Genomic DNA, 17,084 nt, shown 5'->3' on the forward strand with positions numbered 1-17,084 from the left:
AAGTGTAAAATGACTTATACTGGATCACTTGTATACACTTGACTTGTCCCTTCCTAACATTTTTGTCTATTTTTTATTTATTTTTGAAATTGTCGATATATTTCGTCTTAGTAATAGTCAGTTTTCATTTAGTTTCCATTTGGTTTTCCTCTGTGAAAAAAGTTATTTTTTCTGTTCAGGCCAGGATCTGACAGCGTCGGCCATTCATTTTGAACTGTGCATGTACACAGTTCAACACACACACACACAGACACGCACACAGTTCAACGCGCGCGCGCACACACACACACAGGGAACCAGCGATGAGACTCTGCGTCGAGGCAAATGCATTAAGTGTTCTCACCAGCCCTTTGTGACCAATGACCTTCTACAGTATGTGCATTGACCCGGAAAGCAATTATCCCGTAATCCCAAAGTTGTACAGGAAAGGTAAATGCCTATCTGTAATGAACCGTCCATACCCTCTCCTATAACAGAACCTTTTGTTTGTTTTAAATGCCTATCTGTAATGAACCATACCCTCTCCTATAACGGAACCTTTTGTTTGTTTTAGTTCTCTACAAAGTCACCAAGACCCTTCAACAGATTTAGAAAGGTTGAATTATATCGCCGACAATTCTGGGATGAATATTATGGTCTTTTTTATGGATTCCTATAGAAGTGTATACTGTAATGTCGCTGTCGGGCAGAAACCTTTCATCTCCATTATTTAATTCATGTTCTCGTAAATTAACCCATTCTGACCTGAGATCAGATTCATACGAGGTTTCCACTAGGACAACACACTGGTCTGATTAACCCATGCTGACCTGAGATCAGATTCTAAAAAAATGTCAGTCGTTCTTAGATTTTTCAAAAATAGCAGACCTACAAGCTCGTAGCGCGCCACTCGGTGGCGCGCTACGAGCTTGTAGGTCTGATATTTTTCAATAGCTAAAGCACGACATGATGCTAACACCAAAATGGGTTCCCGTTCAGAATGGGTTAATGCCCTGATTTCAGTGATTTGTCATTCTATATAGTGTCACACAGAAGTAGAAACATAGAAAAACATAGCCGATATACAAGCTCACAGCTCGTACATTGACTATTTATTTATTTTGAGTGTAAAGTCTCTCTGTGGGTTTTATGTGAACCACAAAAATAATATGAACAAGAGTTTGTGACTAAATAAATACTACACCTTTTTCCTTTTTTTTCTCCATTTCCGGCACAGTTTTGGTATATATGAGGTTTCCACCAGACAGTGACATACGATAAGTAAATAATTACAATGTCAATTTAAAAAAAAATCAAAATCAAGTTTCTTTTTTTTCTCAACAACAATTCAATTCAATATATATATACAGTACACTTTTTGTGCAAAAACATGGGTTCAAAATACATTGTAAGCTGATAATTTCAAGGCACATATATATACATATACTGTATTACCATAACATTTTTCTTCTTAATTTTTTTTGCCAAATAAAAGTTGCAATTACTTCCCCCATGGTTTAAACAGAGATGGCAGATGTGCTTGTTGCAAAGTACACTCCCCTGAAGAAAAAAAATGGCATCCTCAAAACTTAGCTAGCACAAATAACAGGATCCCTTTTGCATTGTAATCTTTTTTTTGTCGTTTTGAAGAGCACGTGAAAGCGATTATGGTGTTGCATACAAAGAAAAAAATATAATCAAACACAGACACGCAGGCTACGTCTCGACGTTTGGTGGAATATTTGGAATATGCTGCGTAAAAAGGCGTGTGACATTTAGAATTTCATTTTGAAAGCACGCAAATTTTTCATTTGCATGAAAAAAGAAAGAGGTGGTGCGTGGCAGATGTTAATTGCATCCCTACTGAATCACACTGCAATTAAACGAATGTATCATGTTGGCTGCTTCATTAACACAAAAAAATATGAAAAATAGGAAGCTGTAGTTTACTTCACGGAGCCTGAAAAACGATGCCATCTTGTGGTGCGTGTAGCTGATTTAAGCATCATTCTTCTGTCTCTCAATGTTCCTATTATTAGTTTAAATATTATCGTCACAGTTTACAATGACTTGAAAAAATTATAATCCAGTACTCCGTAATGATCAAAATGAACCTCAGACATTCATACTTAGATGTGAATGAACTCCTGTTTGAATCTCAGACCTTCATACTTAGATGTGAATGACCTTCATACTTAGATGTGAATGACTCCTGTTTGAATGTCAGACCTTCATACTTAGATGTGAATGACCTTCATACTTAGATGTGAATGACTCCTGTTTGAATGTCAGACCTTCATACTTAGATCTGAATGACCTTCATACTTAGATGTGAATGACTCCTGTTTGAATGTCAGACCTTCATACTTAGATGTGAATGACCTTCATACTTAGATGTGAATGACTCTTGTTTGAACCTCAGACCTTCATACTTAGATGTGAATGAACTCCTGTTTGAATATCAGACCTTCATACTTAGATGTGAATGACTCCTGTTTGAACCTCAGACCTTCATACTTAGATGTGAATGAACTCCTGTTTGAACCTCAGACCTTCATACTTAGATGTGAATGAACTCCTATTTGAACCTCAGACCTTCATACTTAGATGTGAATGAACTCCTGTTTGAACCTCAGACCTTCATACTTAGATGTGAATGAACTCCTGTTTGAACCTCAGACCTTCATACTTAGATGTGAATGAACTCCTGTTTGAATCTCAGACCTTCATACTTAGATGTGAATGACTCCTGTTTGAACCTCAGACCTTCATACTTAGATGTGAATGAACTCCTGTTTGAACCTCAGACATTCATACTTAGATGTGAATGAACTCCTGTTTGAATCTCAGACCTTCATACTTAGATGTAAATGACTCCTGTTTGAACCACATACCTTCATACTTAGATGTGAATGAACTCCTGTTTGAATCTCAGACCTTCATACTTAGATGTGAATGAAATCCTGTTTGAATCTCAGACCTTCATACTTAGATGTGAATGAACTCCTGTTTGAACCTCAGACCTTCATACTTAGATGTGAATGACCTTCATACTTAGATGTGAATGACTCCTGTTTGAATCTCAGACCTTCATACTTAGATGTGAATGAAATCCTGTTTGAATCTCAGACCTTCATACTTAGATGTGAATGAAATCCTGTTTGAATCTCAGACCTTCATACTTAGATGTGAATGAACTCCTGTTTGAACCTCAGACCTTCATACTTAGATGTGAATGAACTCCTGATTGTACATCTTGTTGAGGACAGAAATAAAAACGGCACAACTCCCAAGAAAACAATAACTTAGAAATCCGACCCAAGGAAATATAAAAAAAAAAGGTTCGCTGAAAATTCAACAAAGTATCGTTTTTCCAGCCAGTTGTATATAAATTACATTTCTCGACACAGGGTTGAAATATTATAACACTGTACAGCGTCTTTTAGTAACGTTAAGGGGGCGGTTGTCGATAAAAAGGCCTTTAAAAAAAAACCAACAAAAAAAACCAATCATCGTCATCATGTGCGGCACATCATCAAGTCCGCGTCCTGGACATTGTTCTTGCAGTACGCCGCCGTGCCGTCGTTCCCCACAAGGGGGCAGTCCCGGAAGGCGCCCCCGCCGTTGGGCGCGTAAATGGGCTGAATGCGGAAGTCTCCTCCTCCCTTGAGGAGCTGCTCGTTGTTGAGCGTCACGATCTGGAAGCTGGTCTCGGTCATCTCCAGGATGGAGGTGTCCTTCTTGGTGCCCGCCTCGCAGTAGTCGTCCTCTTTCCGCCGCCCGCGGTTGTACTTCCACTTACCGCCACTGCCAGTGGCGTTGGCGCCCGCCGCCTTGGAGGAGCGCGCCGCGCCGCCCTTCTTGTGCATGTGCCAGCAGAAGACGCTGAGGAGCACCACCAGCACCACGATCACCGCGCCGCCGATCAGCCCGGCCAGCAGGAACGGCGAGCTGGTGGGGTCCTGCTGCGTGGCCTGCTCGGGCACGGAGCCCGGACCCTTGTTGTTGTTGTTGTCGGGGCCGCCGAAGGAGACGACGTCCCTCGTGGGCGTGGTGGTGGCCTCCGTGCACACCGTGTCGTCCCGGGGCCGGTAGTTGTTGAAGGCGTCGAGCGGGATGACGCAGATGCGGTACGTGGACTTGGGCTCCAGGTTGGCCAGCCGGACGCCGCGGTGCTCCCCGCCCACCATGCGCTCGCGCACCGTGTCCCCGGTGAGGGAGGGGCCCATGCGCGCCCACGTCACCTTGTAGGCGGTGACGGGGAAGGCCGCCGCCCAGCTCACGTGGATGGCGGAGCCGTTGAGGATGGCGAACGTCACCTGCAGCGCCCCCTCCGCCCCCCCGCCGCCCCCCCGGCGGGGCGGGTAGTTGTTCTGCGGCGGGCGCTTAGTCCTCCAGGGCGGCGTGCCCTGCCGGGTCGGGAAGACGGGGTGGAGGAGAGGGCGCCCCGCGGTGGGGGACGGGAGACCGCCGGACGGGGGAGACACGTGGTCGGTCTCCGCCGCCACCACCACGGGGGACTCCGGGGGAAACAAGGGGGCCGAGGACGAGGGGGCGAAGACGACGCCCGGTGACGTCAGCCCGGGGCCGCCGGTGGGCAGTGGTGCCGGCGAACTCTGCTCACACTGGACCAGCTCGGCGCTCAGCTCCCGGATCACCATGCCGCGGACCCGCTCGGGCTTCTGGCACATGAAGCCGCGCACGTTGAGCGAGGCCGGCAGGGACTTGAGCCACGTCACCACCCAGGTGACGCCGCAGTCGCACAGCCACAGGTTGTTGCGCACGGTGAGCTGCCGGAGGCTGACGAGGCCGTCGAAGACGCCGCGCGTCAGCGCCTGCAGCTGGTTGTTGGAGATGTCCAGGCGCTCCAGCTTGGCCAGGCCCGCGAAGGCCCGCGCGGGGATCCGGTTCATCTGGTTCTCCTGGAAGTTGAGCTTCACCAGCAGCTCCCCGGGGAGGAACGGCGGCGGGTAGGTGAGGGAGTTGCGCGCCAGCGACAGCTCCCGCAGCGTGGCCAGCTCCCGGAAGGTGCCCGGCGCCACCCCTTCGTCCGTCAGCAGGTTGCCGTCCAGCATGAGGCGCTCGAGGCGCGTCACGTTGCGGAAGGCCTCCTCGGCGATGACGGCGATGCGGTTCTCGTCCAGCCGCAGCTCCCGGAGGTCCTCGGGCAGGCCCAGGGGCACGGAGCTCAGGTGGTTCTTGGTGAGGAAGAGCATGCGGAGGCTGAGGGCCTCGCGGAACGCCCCGTCCTCCACGCCCACCGTGGAGATGGAGTTGTCGTCCAGGTGCAGCTCCTCCAGCCACAGCAGCTGGGCGAGCGCCGCGCGCGAGATGGTCTGGATGTTGTTCTCCTGCAGGTGGAGCACGCGCACGTTCCGCGGCAGGTTGACGGGGAACTCGTCCAGCTCGTTGCCGTAGAGGAACACCGTCTCCACGGAGGCCACGTGGTGCAGCGCCGGCGGGAAGCCGGCGTTGCTGATGCGGTTGTTGTGCAGGTAGAGGGTCTTGTAGCCCTCGCCGATGCCCGCGGGCACCGAGTTGAGGTCGCGCTCGTTGCAGTACACGAAGGTGCGGTCGCAGCGGCACTCGTCGGGGCAGCTGGAGGAGGACGAGGAGGACGAGGAGGAGGAGGCGGTGAAGGAGAAGTGCAGGTGAAGGCCCAGCAGGATGGGGATCCACGGCCTCAGGCAGGAGACCCAGTCCTTATTCCGTAAACGCCACTGTATCTCCATTTCCCCGAAGAAAAACAAGGAAAAAATATATATATGAACAGCCCAGAAAAAAAACAAAGAAAAAAGGAAGACTGAAAAAAAATATCCCACGAACAAAAAAAAGGCGAGAACAAATTTCAAGGGAATTGAAATTGTATATCACAATGTAACCCGGGGTTCTGTCACCGGATATTGGTGCTTTGTTCGCCACACCAGTGTGTGTGCGTGCGTGCATGTATGTATGTGCGTGTGTGTGCGTGCCGTGCAGCTCGGGTCAGGCTCTGAATAATCCCGTGGTAATTAGTCGTCCCAGACCCTCCAACAAAAGAGCAGCGGTCTCATTAAGCTCGACGTGTGATTCCCAGCGCCAACGCTGTCGGTCCCCAACGCGTGAAGATGAGGGACTCTAATGAAGCTCATCACATTCCTCTCTCCCTCTCTCTCTCTCCCCACCACACACAACACAGCCCCTCCTCTCAGCATTGGCTAGAGATCATTGGAATGGCTTCAGTCCAGAGCTTCTCGTTGCATTCGTCGCACAGCCGGCAGGACATATCCGTGTAACGTCCTCGTCGTTCCTCTGAGCGTTGTTCTCCGCCCTCTCATGTCACACACCGTCACGGCTGCCGGGTCCAGAATCACTGCGCCGCCTCCCTTGGACATGGCATTTGGATCCGGTAGAGGAGGAGACCTATATGAAAAAATGAGAATAATGGGAAAAATCAGTGGCTTTCCAAATTCCTATATTCTACAAAATGAATTGCCTCGCTCAGATCTGTACGGGCGCCGTGGGAACGTCTGTCTCTGAGTCCGACTAATGGAAAGTGAAGTGTTGTAAATTGGCTCTGCAGAATATTGTGCATAGAAATATACCAACCGTGCTTGTTATAAGTTCCCCCACACCGGACACACAGAATGCAGTGAATGGAACACAGCTGGAGCACATCCTTTGGCAGATCAGAGACCTCCTGTTATCTGTGATAGCTTTTGGCCAACTATTAGCCACAGTCTCTGCAAAATACTACTTCTACCACTCCAGATGGCCACTATATAGTTCCACACTCACTCCACTATATTTCCACACTCACTCCAGAGGGCCATTATAGTTCCACACTCACTCCAGAGGGGCACTATAGTTCCACACCCACTCCAGAGGGCCACTATAGTTCCACACTCACTCCACTATAGTTCCACAATCACTCCAGAGGGCCACTATAGTTCCACACTCACTCCACTATATTTCCACACTCACTCCAGAGGGCCACTATAGTTCCACACTCACTCCACTATATTTCCACACTCACTCCAGAGGGCCACTATAGTTCCACACTCACTCCACTATATTTCCACACTCACTCCAGAGGGCCACTATAGTTCCACACTCACTCCAGAGGGCCACTATAGTTCCACACTCCCTCCAGAGGGCCACTATATTTCCACACTCACTCCAGAGGGCCATTATAGTTCCACACTCACTCCAGAGGGCCACTATAGTTCCACACTCACTCCAGAGGGCCACTATAGTTCCACACTCACTCCACTATATTTCCACACTCACTCCAGAGGGCCACTATAGTTCCACACTCACTCCAGAGGGCCACTATAGTTCCACACTCCCTCCAGAGGGCCACTATATTTCCACACTCACTCCACTATATTTCCACACTCACTTCAGAGGGCCACTATAGTTCCACACTCACTCCAGAGGGCCACTATAGTTCCACACTCACTCCAGAGGGCCACTATAGTTCCACACTCACTCCAGAGGGCCACTATAGTTCCACACTCACTCCACTATATTTCCACACTCACTCCAGAGGGCCACTATAGTTCCACACTCACTCCAGAGGGCCACTATAGTTCCACACTCCCTCCAGAGGGCCACTATATTTCCACACTCACTCCACTATATTTCCACACTCACTTCAGAGGGCCACTATAGTTCCACACTCACTCCAGAGGGCCACTATAGTTCCACACTCACTCCAGAGGGCCACTGTATTTCCCATGTATGCTCTAGAGACCCTCCAAATTAAGACCAATATGCTATATGTTGGATATTCTCACGCAAGGTTATTCCGTGGTGGGAAATAATACAAGTACGGTATAATACAAGAGAATGACAGCTTGGCACGCTCCACAGAATACAGCCTTGTAACTATTATTTTTGCAGAAGAGGCAAACTAATATTTTATGCCGTTTGCTTTGATTGAACAATTGATTGAACGCGTACGCCGCGATATGATTTGATTTGGGTGTGTTCTAAAATAAAGTGTTTGCGCTGATTATCCTGGATTAATCTAATCATAGAAAAACTAATAATACTATTATACTAAAAAAGATAAAGATCATGGAAAAAGAGACCATTTTACAGTACAATATAATGTTTAAAAAATCTACAAAAATAAAGGTTACAAGTTATAAGCAGTGGCGTCTCTACAGGGGGGCATTGGGGGGCATTGCCCCCCCAGATTGGACTTTGTGCCCCCCCCTCCAGTCCAGATTGGCTAGTAGTACCCTACCCTACCAATATTTTGCTACGTTTTACAAATGTTAAATCTGTAAGTTCTTCATTATTATTATAAATATATATATGTTTAAATTAATTGAATATTGAATATAAATACAAGGTCATATACAGTATGCAGAAGACATTATAATGCTCAACATATCTTGTTTGTTGTTGGTGTTGTATAGCCTTTTTCAATGCATCACTTTGTTAATAGGCGAGTATTTGTGGCTGGACACGGCATGGTTATAAGGCGCCCGTGCCAAGCTGTCATTCTCTTGTATTACCTCCACCCCCCCCCCCCCCCCCCCCCCCCGCAAGCTGCAAGGCTAAATCTGTCACATGTCACTCTGACGGACAATGGCCACCGCTCCACTGACCTCACAGGACGCCTCATCCAGAGAGAGAGAGAGAGACAGAGAGACTAGGTACAGACTCAGTGAGTGAGCACAGTATCGCGATCGAGAAAGGCTGTCATAGGCAGACCTGTATCCCGAGAGAAGACAGACTATGCACCCACTGCACACAAAATGAAGTGGAAACCGAGCTACACTTCCTATACCATCTGTCCATTGTACCAAGACATCAGAGACACATACTTCCCACCCACAGATTACAACCACACACACGGAGAGGGAACCTGTATAGCAGTGGTTCTCAACTTGTGGGTCGGGACCCCCAGGGGGGACTCCACATGATTTCTGTCATCTGGGTGGTGGTCCCCAGATAACAGTGGGTGAAAAAAACAAACAAAATTAAAACACTCTAAATTGAAAAGGACCTTTACTGCATCGAAAGTAATCAACCAACTATGTATGAAAACTGGTCAAATATAATTTAGCCAAATTGTCACATAAATAAGAAAGAGGCAAACATCGTGCTGACAATTAGCTGATCTATAAGCTCTCAACACCCGTTTCACCCACCTTACTGTGATGTGACTATAGCGGATTGTAATGAAAATCAACCGATATCAACCAGTAGGTTATACTTATGAAGACAATGAAATGGAGACAGCTAGGAGACTCTTCTGGAGCCTAAATGGCTGTGATTAGGAAACGTAGAGACGTCCCACGTGACATATTGGTCGCCCTGTCCGACCGTTACTGACCCCTAACCCCTAACCCTTAACCCTGACTGACCTCAGTCTTAACCGTAAGTCCCCTAACCTCATATCACTCATAACCGTAAGTGTCCTGACCTCATATCAGTCTTAACCCATTCGAGCATATCTACAAGCTCATAGCGTGCCACCGAGTGCCAGGCTACGAGCTTGTAGATCTGTATTTTTTTTTAGAGAAATCGTGAAAATGTGCCGCAAATCTTTGAATATATATATTCTTTCAGAGTGAACGTTTTTAACTCAAATCTTTGCTTCTGGGGGGGTGGTCCCTGGAACAACATATTTTCAGATGAGAGTCGGCGGTCAAATACAGATAATTCTGGGGGTCCTTGGCATGAGAAAGGTTGAGAACAGCTGCACCACTGACACAGAAACATAGGATTTTCAGAAAACTGTCAGGATTTAGAAGACATTTTGTAGAATCTATAGTGTCAGGTCTAAGTCAGTTTGTTTCCGCTTCGGCGGCAGTGATTTCACTTCTGTGTTTGGCAGCCAGTCGGCTCCAGCAGAGCCTGCTGGCTTCGTCACATGGTCTTGATATTAGTAGGAAGCTGCTGGTTGATATCTTCGTCACATGGTCTTGATATTAGTAGGAAGCTGCTGGTTGATATCTTCGTCACATGGTCTTGATATTAGTAGGAAGCTGCTGGTTGATATCTTCGTCACATGGTCTTTGATACTAGTAGTAAGCTGCTGGTTGATATCTTCGTCACATGGTCTTGATATTAGTAGGAAGCTGCTGGTTGATATCTTCGTCACATGGTCTTGATATTAGTAGGAAGCTGCTGGTTGATATCTTCGTCACATGGTCTTGATATTAGTAGGAAGCTGCTGGTTGATATCTTCGTCACATGGTCTTTGATACTAGTAGTAAGCTGCTGGTTGATATCTTCGTCACATGGTCTTGATAATAGTAGGAAGCTGCTGGTTGATATCTTCGTCACATGGTCTTTGATACTAGTAGTAAGCTGCTGGTTGATATCTTCGTCACATGGTCTTGATAATAGTAGGAAGCTGCTGGTTGATAGCGGTTGCTAACATTCCAAGCGTGTGGTGTGACAATAAATAAAGATTGATTCTAGATTCTATTTTCACAACATTTGTGTGGAACCGAGTCAAACTGTAAGGCCTATAGTCTAATGCCTCAACTCCTACAAGAGAGGGCATGTGTATTGTGTATATGCATGTATAAAGTGAGTGGCAAAGTGAGTTTAACCCATTCTGACCTGAGATCAGATTCATACGAGGTTTCCACTGGACACACACTGGTCTGATTAACCCATTCTGACCTGAGATCAGATTCTAAAAATGTCAGTCGTTCTTCGATTTAAAAAAAATAGCAGACCTACAAGCTCATAGCGCGCCACTCGGTGGCGCGCTATGAGCTTGTAGATCTGCTATTTTTCAATAGCTAAAGCACAACATGATGCTAACACTAACAATGGGTTCCCGTTCAGAATGGGTTAACGTCTCACAATCAGACAGGACTTTTCTGTTGGGATGTAATTGGGGCTGTCGAGGCCAGAAAAGTAGTTTTTTGCCACTCAGTAGACGTTCCCGCATAACTTCCAGGTATATGATAATGATGTCACCCTCTATTCCAATTGCTTGTCAGGGTTCCCCCAGTTCAAATAGCCTATAACGGTGTATGATTATTTTGGGGGTCGTTGTATGAAAAGGTTGAGAACCGACTGTGGGACCGACTGTGACTCTACTAACACGTGCGTGTCCATGTGCGCTCTCTCTCTCTCTCTCTCTCTCTCTCTCTCGCTCTCTCTCTCTCTCTCTCTCTCTCTCTCGCACATCAGAAATAAAATAAATGCAGAAAGCAGACTGCTATAGATTTGCCCTCACAGCTTACATTCCAATTAAATACCTCCGAAATGCATTGGATAATTAGTGGTGAAACCACTCCTATAGTATAGACGGCTATGTGTGTCCCTGCAGGGTCTGAGGAGCACGGAAATAGCATATTTTCACAGCCAAGTGTTGCGCAGCCTAACACACCACCAAGTCCGACTGTTGTGCACAGACACACACACACACACACACAGTCACAGACACACACACACACACACAGAGGCCAGGGAGGAGAGCTTGTACAGTACAGTACAGTACAGTACAGTACAGTACAGTACAGTACAGTACAGTACAGTACAGTACAGTACAGCACCACTCACTTCAAACGGGTCTGATTTCTCTTTAAGTCTGGGAGTGACAGTGACTCTGGGTTGTGTTGTGCATGGGGGGGAGGGGGGGTGGGGGGGGGGCTGCAACTTAAGCACAAAATGCACCAGACGATGATGAACGCAGGCTGTCAGCACAGATAACACGGGACAAATTCCCCCAGAGGCGCACAGAGTCACAGGGACCAAACTGAGATCCATGTCGGCACCTTCTCCACTGTTATAGGAGAAGAGATGCTGCATGCAGCTTTCTGCGCACACGCAAGGTCGCCATATTTAAATAAAGTACTGGGACTCATTTAGATTCTGCCAACTCGATAAGGTTGACCATATAATATTATCGCTCTGCGCACGAATAATAACCAGCCAGCCGTTTATCCTGTCTAAACACAATACTGTAAAGTCAGGCTGCTTTTCGATAAGATAACATATAGCTTGACGCCCGGTGCATATTTTGCACTTGCAACTTGCAATACTGTATAAGGCTAAAATGTACAGGAATAAATGGCCTACGACAATATAGGCCAGGGGTTCTTAACCCCTTGGGGGTGGGTTGCAACTGAATGAGTTCACATAGTACACGTATAGTGCATGCATAAACTTTCCTTAAAGATTATATCATAAGAAAGATATACTGGTGCAGAAAGCACAAAGGAGCTGGCCAGATGTATAGGAGAACCGAGATGACTGGAGACGCCGATGGAGGGCTCGTCTGAGGACGACGTAGAGAGAGATATCTGGTGTCAGTATTTATTTATGATGTATTCTTCGCTATTATTCTCTTGCTGCGAGAGTGAAGTCTAGCCAACACCAACTCGGGATTCCTGGATCGCTGCCCTCCACAAATTCCTCTATCCAACATCAGGTTCTTGAGCTCTGCAGTGTTGTCAGCCAAGCTGTCGCGCCGCAGCACGTCTACATAGGTGGTACGCTTCTTTCCCCTCCTGGCTTTGCCCTGTGGTTGTCTCCCATAGGGTCAATTTACTTGCCTCAAGTTCTGGGTGCCTGACGCAGTGCCCTGCCAGCCTCATCCTTCTCTCCCTGACTTTGTTCGTGACGCGTGGTATAGGTCCTGGGCATGACGTTAAACTGTTCCGTTCGAGAGGACCGGCGACCCTCGAATGTAAACAGCCACGAAAGGAAACTATGGATCGCTATTATTAAGATTATTGTATAGCGGATAATTTGTATCGGGCGCGGGGAGAGGGGGGAGGGCGGGGGTAGTCGCGAGACACGGCCAAAGCATTTCCAGGAGGTCCCTGCAGCCAAAAACGTTGGCCAAACCCCTGGCCAAAATAATTATGTTAATCATTCAGGCAACAGCAGCCAATTGACAGATTGCATTGATGACTGTGGCCAATGCTGGTCAATAGAACTAATCATCCTTATGGCCACTTAGGCTATATAATTATTCCATATCAAAGCAACCACATTTGGCCTCCTCACACATGCACGGTTATGATTGCATTTAATCAGTATGGTGGGAAAACTATAGGCCTACTCACGTGTTTTACTTAGAGGGGAATACCACTCATTTTCAACATTTCACTATGTCATTAATATATACCTTATTGCGAACCCAGTGAGCACTTACTATGAGACCTAGCAGATCATGTCTGTCTGTGTGTCGGTCCCGCTGTTGTGCCCATATATGGAGCTGAGTGATTTGTTTGTGATTGATGCAACACACTCCATATTTGGACGTATAGCTGCGTTCGCTTCCCGCGTTTGCGCGTCTTACTTGTAGTAAGGTAACCTAAGTAATAGAGTTGTTGTGGGGAAATAATTAAAAAAAAAGTCCCACCATTCTGTGTTGCCTAGAACTGGAGGTCTGACAAAAATCATTAGAGGACCACTTCACCACATTTCAACCTATATTCATATAATATAGCTCCTCACTAATAATCATTATACAATGGCACCATTTCTTTCTACTCAGTCTCATAGGAGGGCTGTGGGCAGTTCAGAAACCCGTCCACCAGTGTCATCATCGATAGGGAATCCAAGCTAATAGAAACTGCAGGCTTTCTAGTCCTGTGAAACGAAAATCGTTCTCACGAAAATATCTGCCTAACGATGATGTCACTGGTGGACGGGTTTCTGAACTGCCCACAGCCCTCCTATGAGACACATACTGAGTAGGAAAAATAATTGTGCCATTTTATCATGATTATTAGTGAGGACCTATTATATGAAGATATTGAAAAGTGGTGAAGTGGTCCTTTAACATTATGAAGTACATCTCAGTGACATCACAAAGATGCACTTCATAATGTTACTGATTTGGTGAAGTGGTCCTTTAACATTATGAAGTACATCTCAGTGACATCACAAAGATGCACTTCATAATGTTACTGATTTGGTGAAGTGGTCCTTTAACATTATGAAGTACATCTCAGTGACATCACAAAGATGTACTTCATAATGTTACTGATTTGGTGAAGTGGTCCTTTAACATTATGAAGTACATCTCAGTGACATCATAATGTTACTGATTTGGTGAAGTGGTCCTTTAACATTATGAAGTACATCTCAGTGACATCACAAAGATGCACTTCATAATGTTACTGATTTGGTGAAGTGGTCCTTTAACATTATGAAGTACATCTCAGTGACATCACAAAGATGTACTTCATAATGTTACTGATTTGGTGAAGTGGTCCTTTAACATTATGAAGTACATCTCAGTGACATCATAATGTTACTGATTTGGTGAAGTGGTCCTTTAACATTATGAAGTACATCTCAGTGACATCACAAAGATGCACTTCATAATGTTACTGATTTGGTGAAGTGGTCCTTTAACATTATGAAGTACATCTCAGTGACATCACAAAGATGTACTTCATAATGTTACTGATTTGGTGAAGTGGTCCTTTAACATTATGAAGTACATCTCAGTGACATCACAAAGATGCACTTCATAATGTTACTGATTTGGTGAAGTGGTCCTTTAACATTATGAAGTACATCTCAGTGACATCACAAAGATGTACTTCATAATGTTACCTCAGTTCTAGGAAACACATAATGGGGGGAATATATATTTCCACAACTCTATATGTATACTATTAATGACATAGTAAAATTTGTGGTATGCCCCTTAAAGTAAAAGTATACTGCAATACAGCTGCTGCAGTTACAACTTAGTAAATGTCCGAAATTCAAAATGTAGGACTTAAGGTTCCATTTTCGTCACCGCTAAACCCCTTATCCCTAAATGTATTTGCCTTTTTTTTTCTTTTTACTATTTTTCAAAATATTTTTGGATAGTTAATTAAAATGGCCAGTCTACAAGCTCACAACGTGTCAATGTAGACTAGAGGCTATAGCTGAACTATTCAACAATGTTTTTCAAAATATTCCCTTGAGTAAAAAGGTCCTTAAAAGTGTTGGCGTACGAAAGTAAAAGCCCTAGACCTATAAGCATTATTATGCAGAATGTCCCATTTAAAATTCACAAGTTTGCAAATGATAAAACGTAGCCTATGCACGATATTTTGAAAATAGCAGATTTACAAGCTCAGGGTGCTTTAGCTGCATGTGAGACATTGTGAGCATGATATAGGCCAGGTACGTACGTGGGCTATTTACTAATGGCCTATATATATATATATATATATATATATATATATATATATATATATATATATATATATATATATATATATATATATATATATATGGCTGAAGTGGGTAGTGTAGGCCTTATGTTTTGTAATAAATAATAGCTAATCAAAATCTATACAAGGTTTAAGTCACTATATGGTAACTAAAGTTTCCAAATGGGCTTTAAATTTAGGGATGAAGGTATAGGCTACTATTTGCCTCTGAGTCTGACATGAAATGGAGTAGAAAAGTACTACTGAAAATTGGAAATACTCCATTAAAAGTAAAATAAAATGTATATAGTTAGGCCTATATACTTTCCACTACTTAAATAAATAATTAGCCGCGGTATAAGACGATCAAATAAAACGATAAAATAAAAGCACCAGTGCCATGATATATATTGTTATGAACAGCCACTGCTTTTAAATGGTATATAGGCATACAACTGTGGATTTACAGGCAGACTATTGCCGTTATACAGCAGGCTATAATATGGCACAGAACAGGAGCACAGTGTGCATGTATGTGCGTCATGCATTGCTGGCTACACACACACACACTGGCTATAATACTTACCTATTGTCACACGTAGGCCTACATGCACGCACTGGAATGCACGTAGGCACATAGGTGCCGTCTGTCTTAATAGAACACACTACATAATTAATCTATAAACCACTTTTCTCCGTATTAACTATAGGAGAGCGACACGACATTGTGAAGAAAATTGAGTGATTTATGAATTCCAAAATAGGCTATAAAGTGAAATGGATATGCTTTTAAAATTAACCTAAATGTGTATTTATTGTATTGGAGACGGGGTGCATGCCGCTTTAATTTGTGCGCGCTTACCTTTCAAAAGGGAGCCTTAAAAATGTCTTTAGTGTAGCCTATGTATTATCCTTTATACATCCAAACGGGGTCCAATTAATTTCCAAAAGAAATCATCCAGATGAGCAGCTTATCCGCAACAAAAAAAAAGATCGAGCCACGTCGTATAGCCTTTACGGTCTCACAGTACTCCTGGTCGGCTGGGGCCGGACATTATCGTGGTGCCGGTGAAACTATTCCATGGTGCAGGTCCCGGTGTGCTGCTGCATGCTTTCCATGTTCGAACGGCTCCACTGGGCAGCGACGTATAGCCCTCCTGGTTGTGGTGGGTGGGTTGGTTGGTTGGTTGGTTGGTGGGGGGCATTCATTCAGTTGCCCCAGTAGTCCAGTCCACCCACATCTTGCCGACTTGCCCGTCTTGGCTTGCCCCCCCTGACTGACTGACTGACTGACTCGGGGTCCGAGCCTCAACCCTCAGCCGGGCGCAGCAGCAGCAGAGACGGATCGAGAGAGTATACTGATCCCTCCTCCTCCTCTCCTCTCCTCTCCTCCGAAGTTCCGCGATGCCTTCAAAAGAAGAACAAACGGTTCATATTAAAGCAGACTGTGGTGGTGGTAGTACATGCGGTGCAGCCGCGCACCCGTTCCATCCCGTTCCCCCTCCGAACCGAACGAACGGTGGCAGACGGAGAGACGCGCACTACTTCTTCTCCTTTTTCTTCTTCTTCCACGGAAAGGGGTCCGAAATGAACGTTCCCTGCGTCCATAGTGCAGACTATTGCTCCGTATAATAGGCTACGTGGACTGACTCTGAGTCTGACTGGCCGCTTCTCTCTCCTGGTGTTGACGAAGCCTCATGGGAGAGACTCTACAGCGGAGAGAATTCAGCTGATAGCGATCTGCCCCTCTCTCTCTCTCTCTCTCTCTCTCTCTCTCTCTCTCTCTCTCTCTCTCTCTCTCTCTCTCTCTCTCTCTCTCTCTCTCTCTCTCTCTCTCTCTCTCTCTCTCTCTCCCCTCGCTTCTCGGTCAGCCCTGCTCTGTCACTCCCTCCTCCCCCGAAGCCTCTCCCCCTCTATACTTCGCTCTCGCACAAGAGGTAGAAACTATAAGTGTGTGTGTGTGTGTGTGTGTGT

General features: G+C 45.7%; 1 protein-coding gene across 12 annotated transcripts; it reads right to left on the reverse strand.

Moving 5' to 3' along the window:
• Nucleotides 1–1,043: 1,043 nt before the first annotated feature.
• On the reverse strand, nucleotides 1,044–16,851 carry LOC308330156 (leucine-rich repeat transmembrane protein FLRT2-like). Of its 12 annotated transcripts, none has more exons than XR_013965458.1 (3): nucleotides 15,973–16,851; nucleotides 3,197–6,381; nucleotides 1,044–2,296 (listed from the first exon to the last, which is right to left on the reverse strand). XR_013965458.1 is itself a non-coding variant. In XM_080784885.1 (2 exons), the coding sequence occupies exon 2, from the start codon at nucleotides 5,709–5,711 to the stop codon at nucleotides 3,498–3,500; it is 2,214 nt and encodes a 737-aa protein (XP_080641011.1). In that variant the 5' UTR covers nucleotides 5,712–6,381; nucleotides 15,973–16,851; the 3' UTR covers nucleotides 1,044–3,497. The 12 variants fall into 12 exon arrangements, 1 of the variants encoding a protein (XP_080641011.1); XR_013965459.1 differs by having other exon boundaries at nucleotides 1,044–3,025; XR_013965460.1 differs by having other exon boundaries at nucleotides 1,044–2,136; nucleotides 3,190–6,381.
• Between the last annotated feature and the right edge of the window lie 233 nt (nucleotides 16,852–17,084).

The sequence above is a fragment of the Protomyctophum bolini genome, assembly GCF_963924005.1.
Source record: "Protomyctophum bolini genome assembly, chromosome: 15".
NCBI classification, from domain to species: Eukaryota; Metazoa; Chordata; class Actinopteri; order Myctophiformes; family Myctophidae; genus Protomyctophum; species Protomyctophum bolini.

Coding starts and splice junctions, on each gene's coding strand:
- LOC308330156 (XM_080784885.1), bottom strand. CDS start 5,711: ATGGAGATACAGTGGCGTTTACGGAATAAGGACTGGGTCTCCTGCCTG.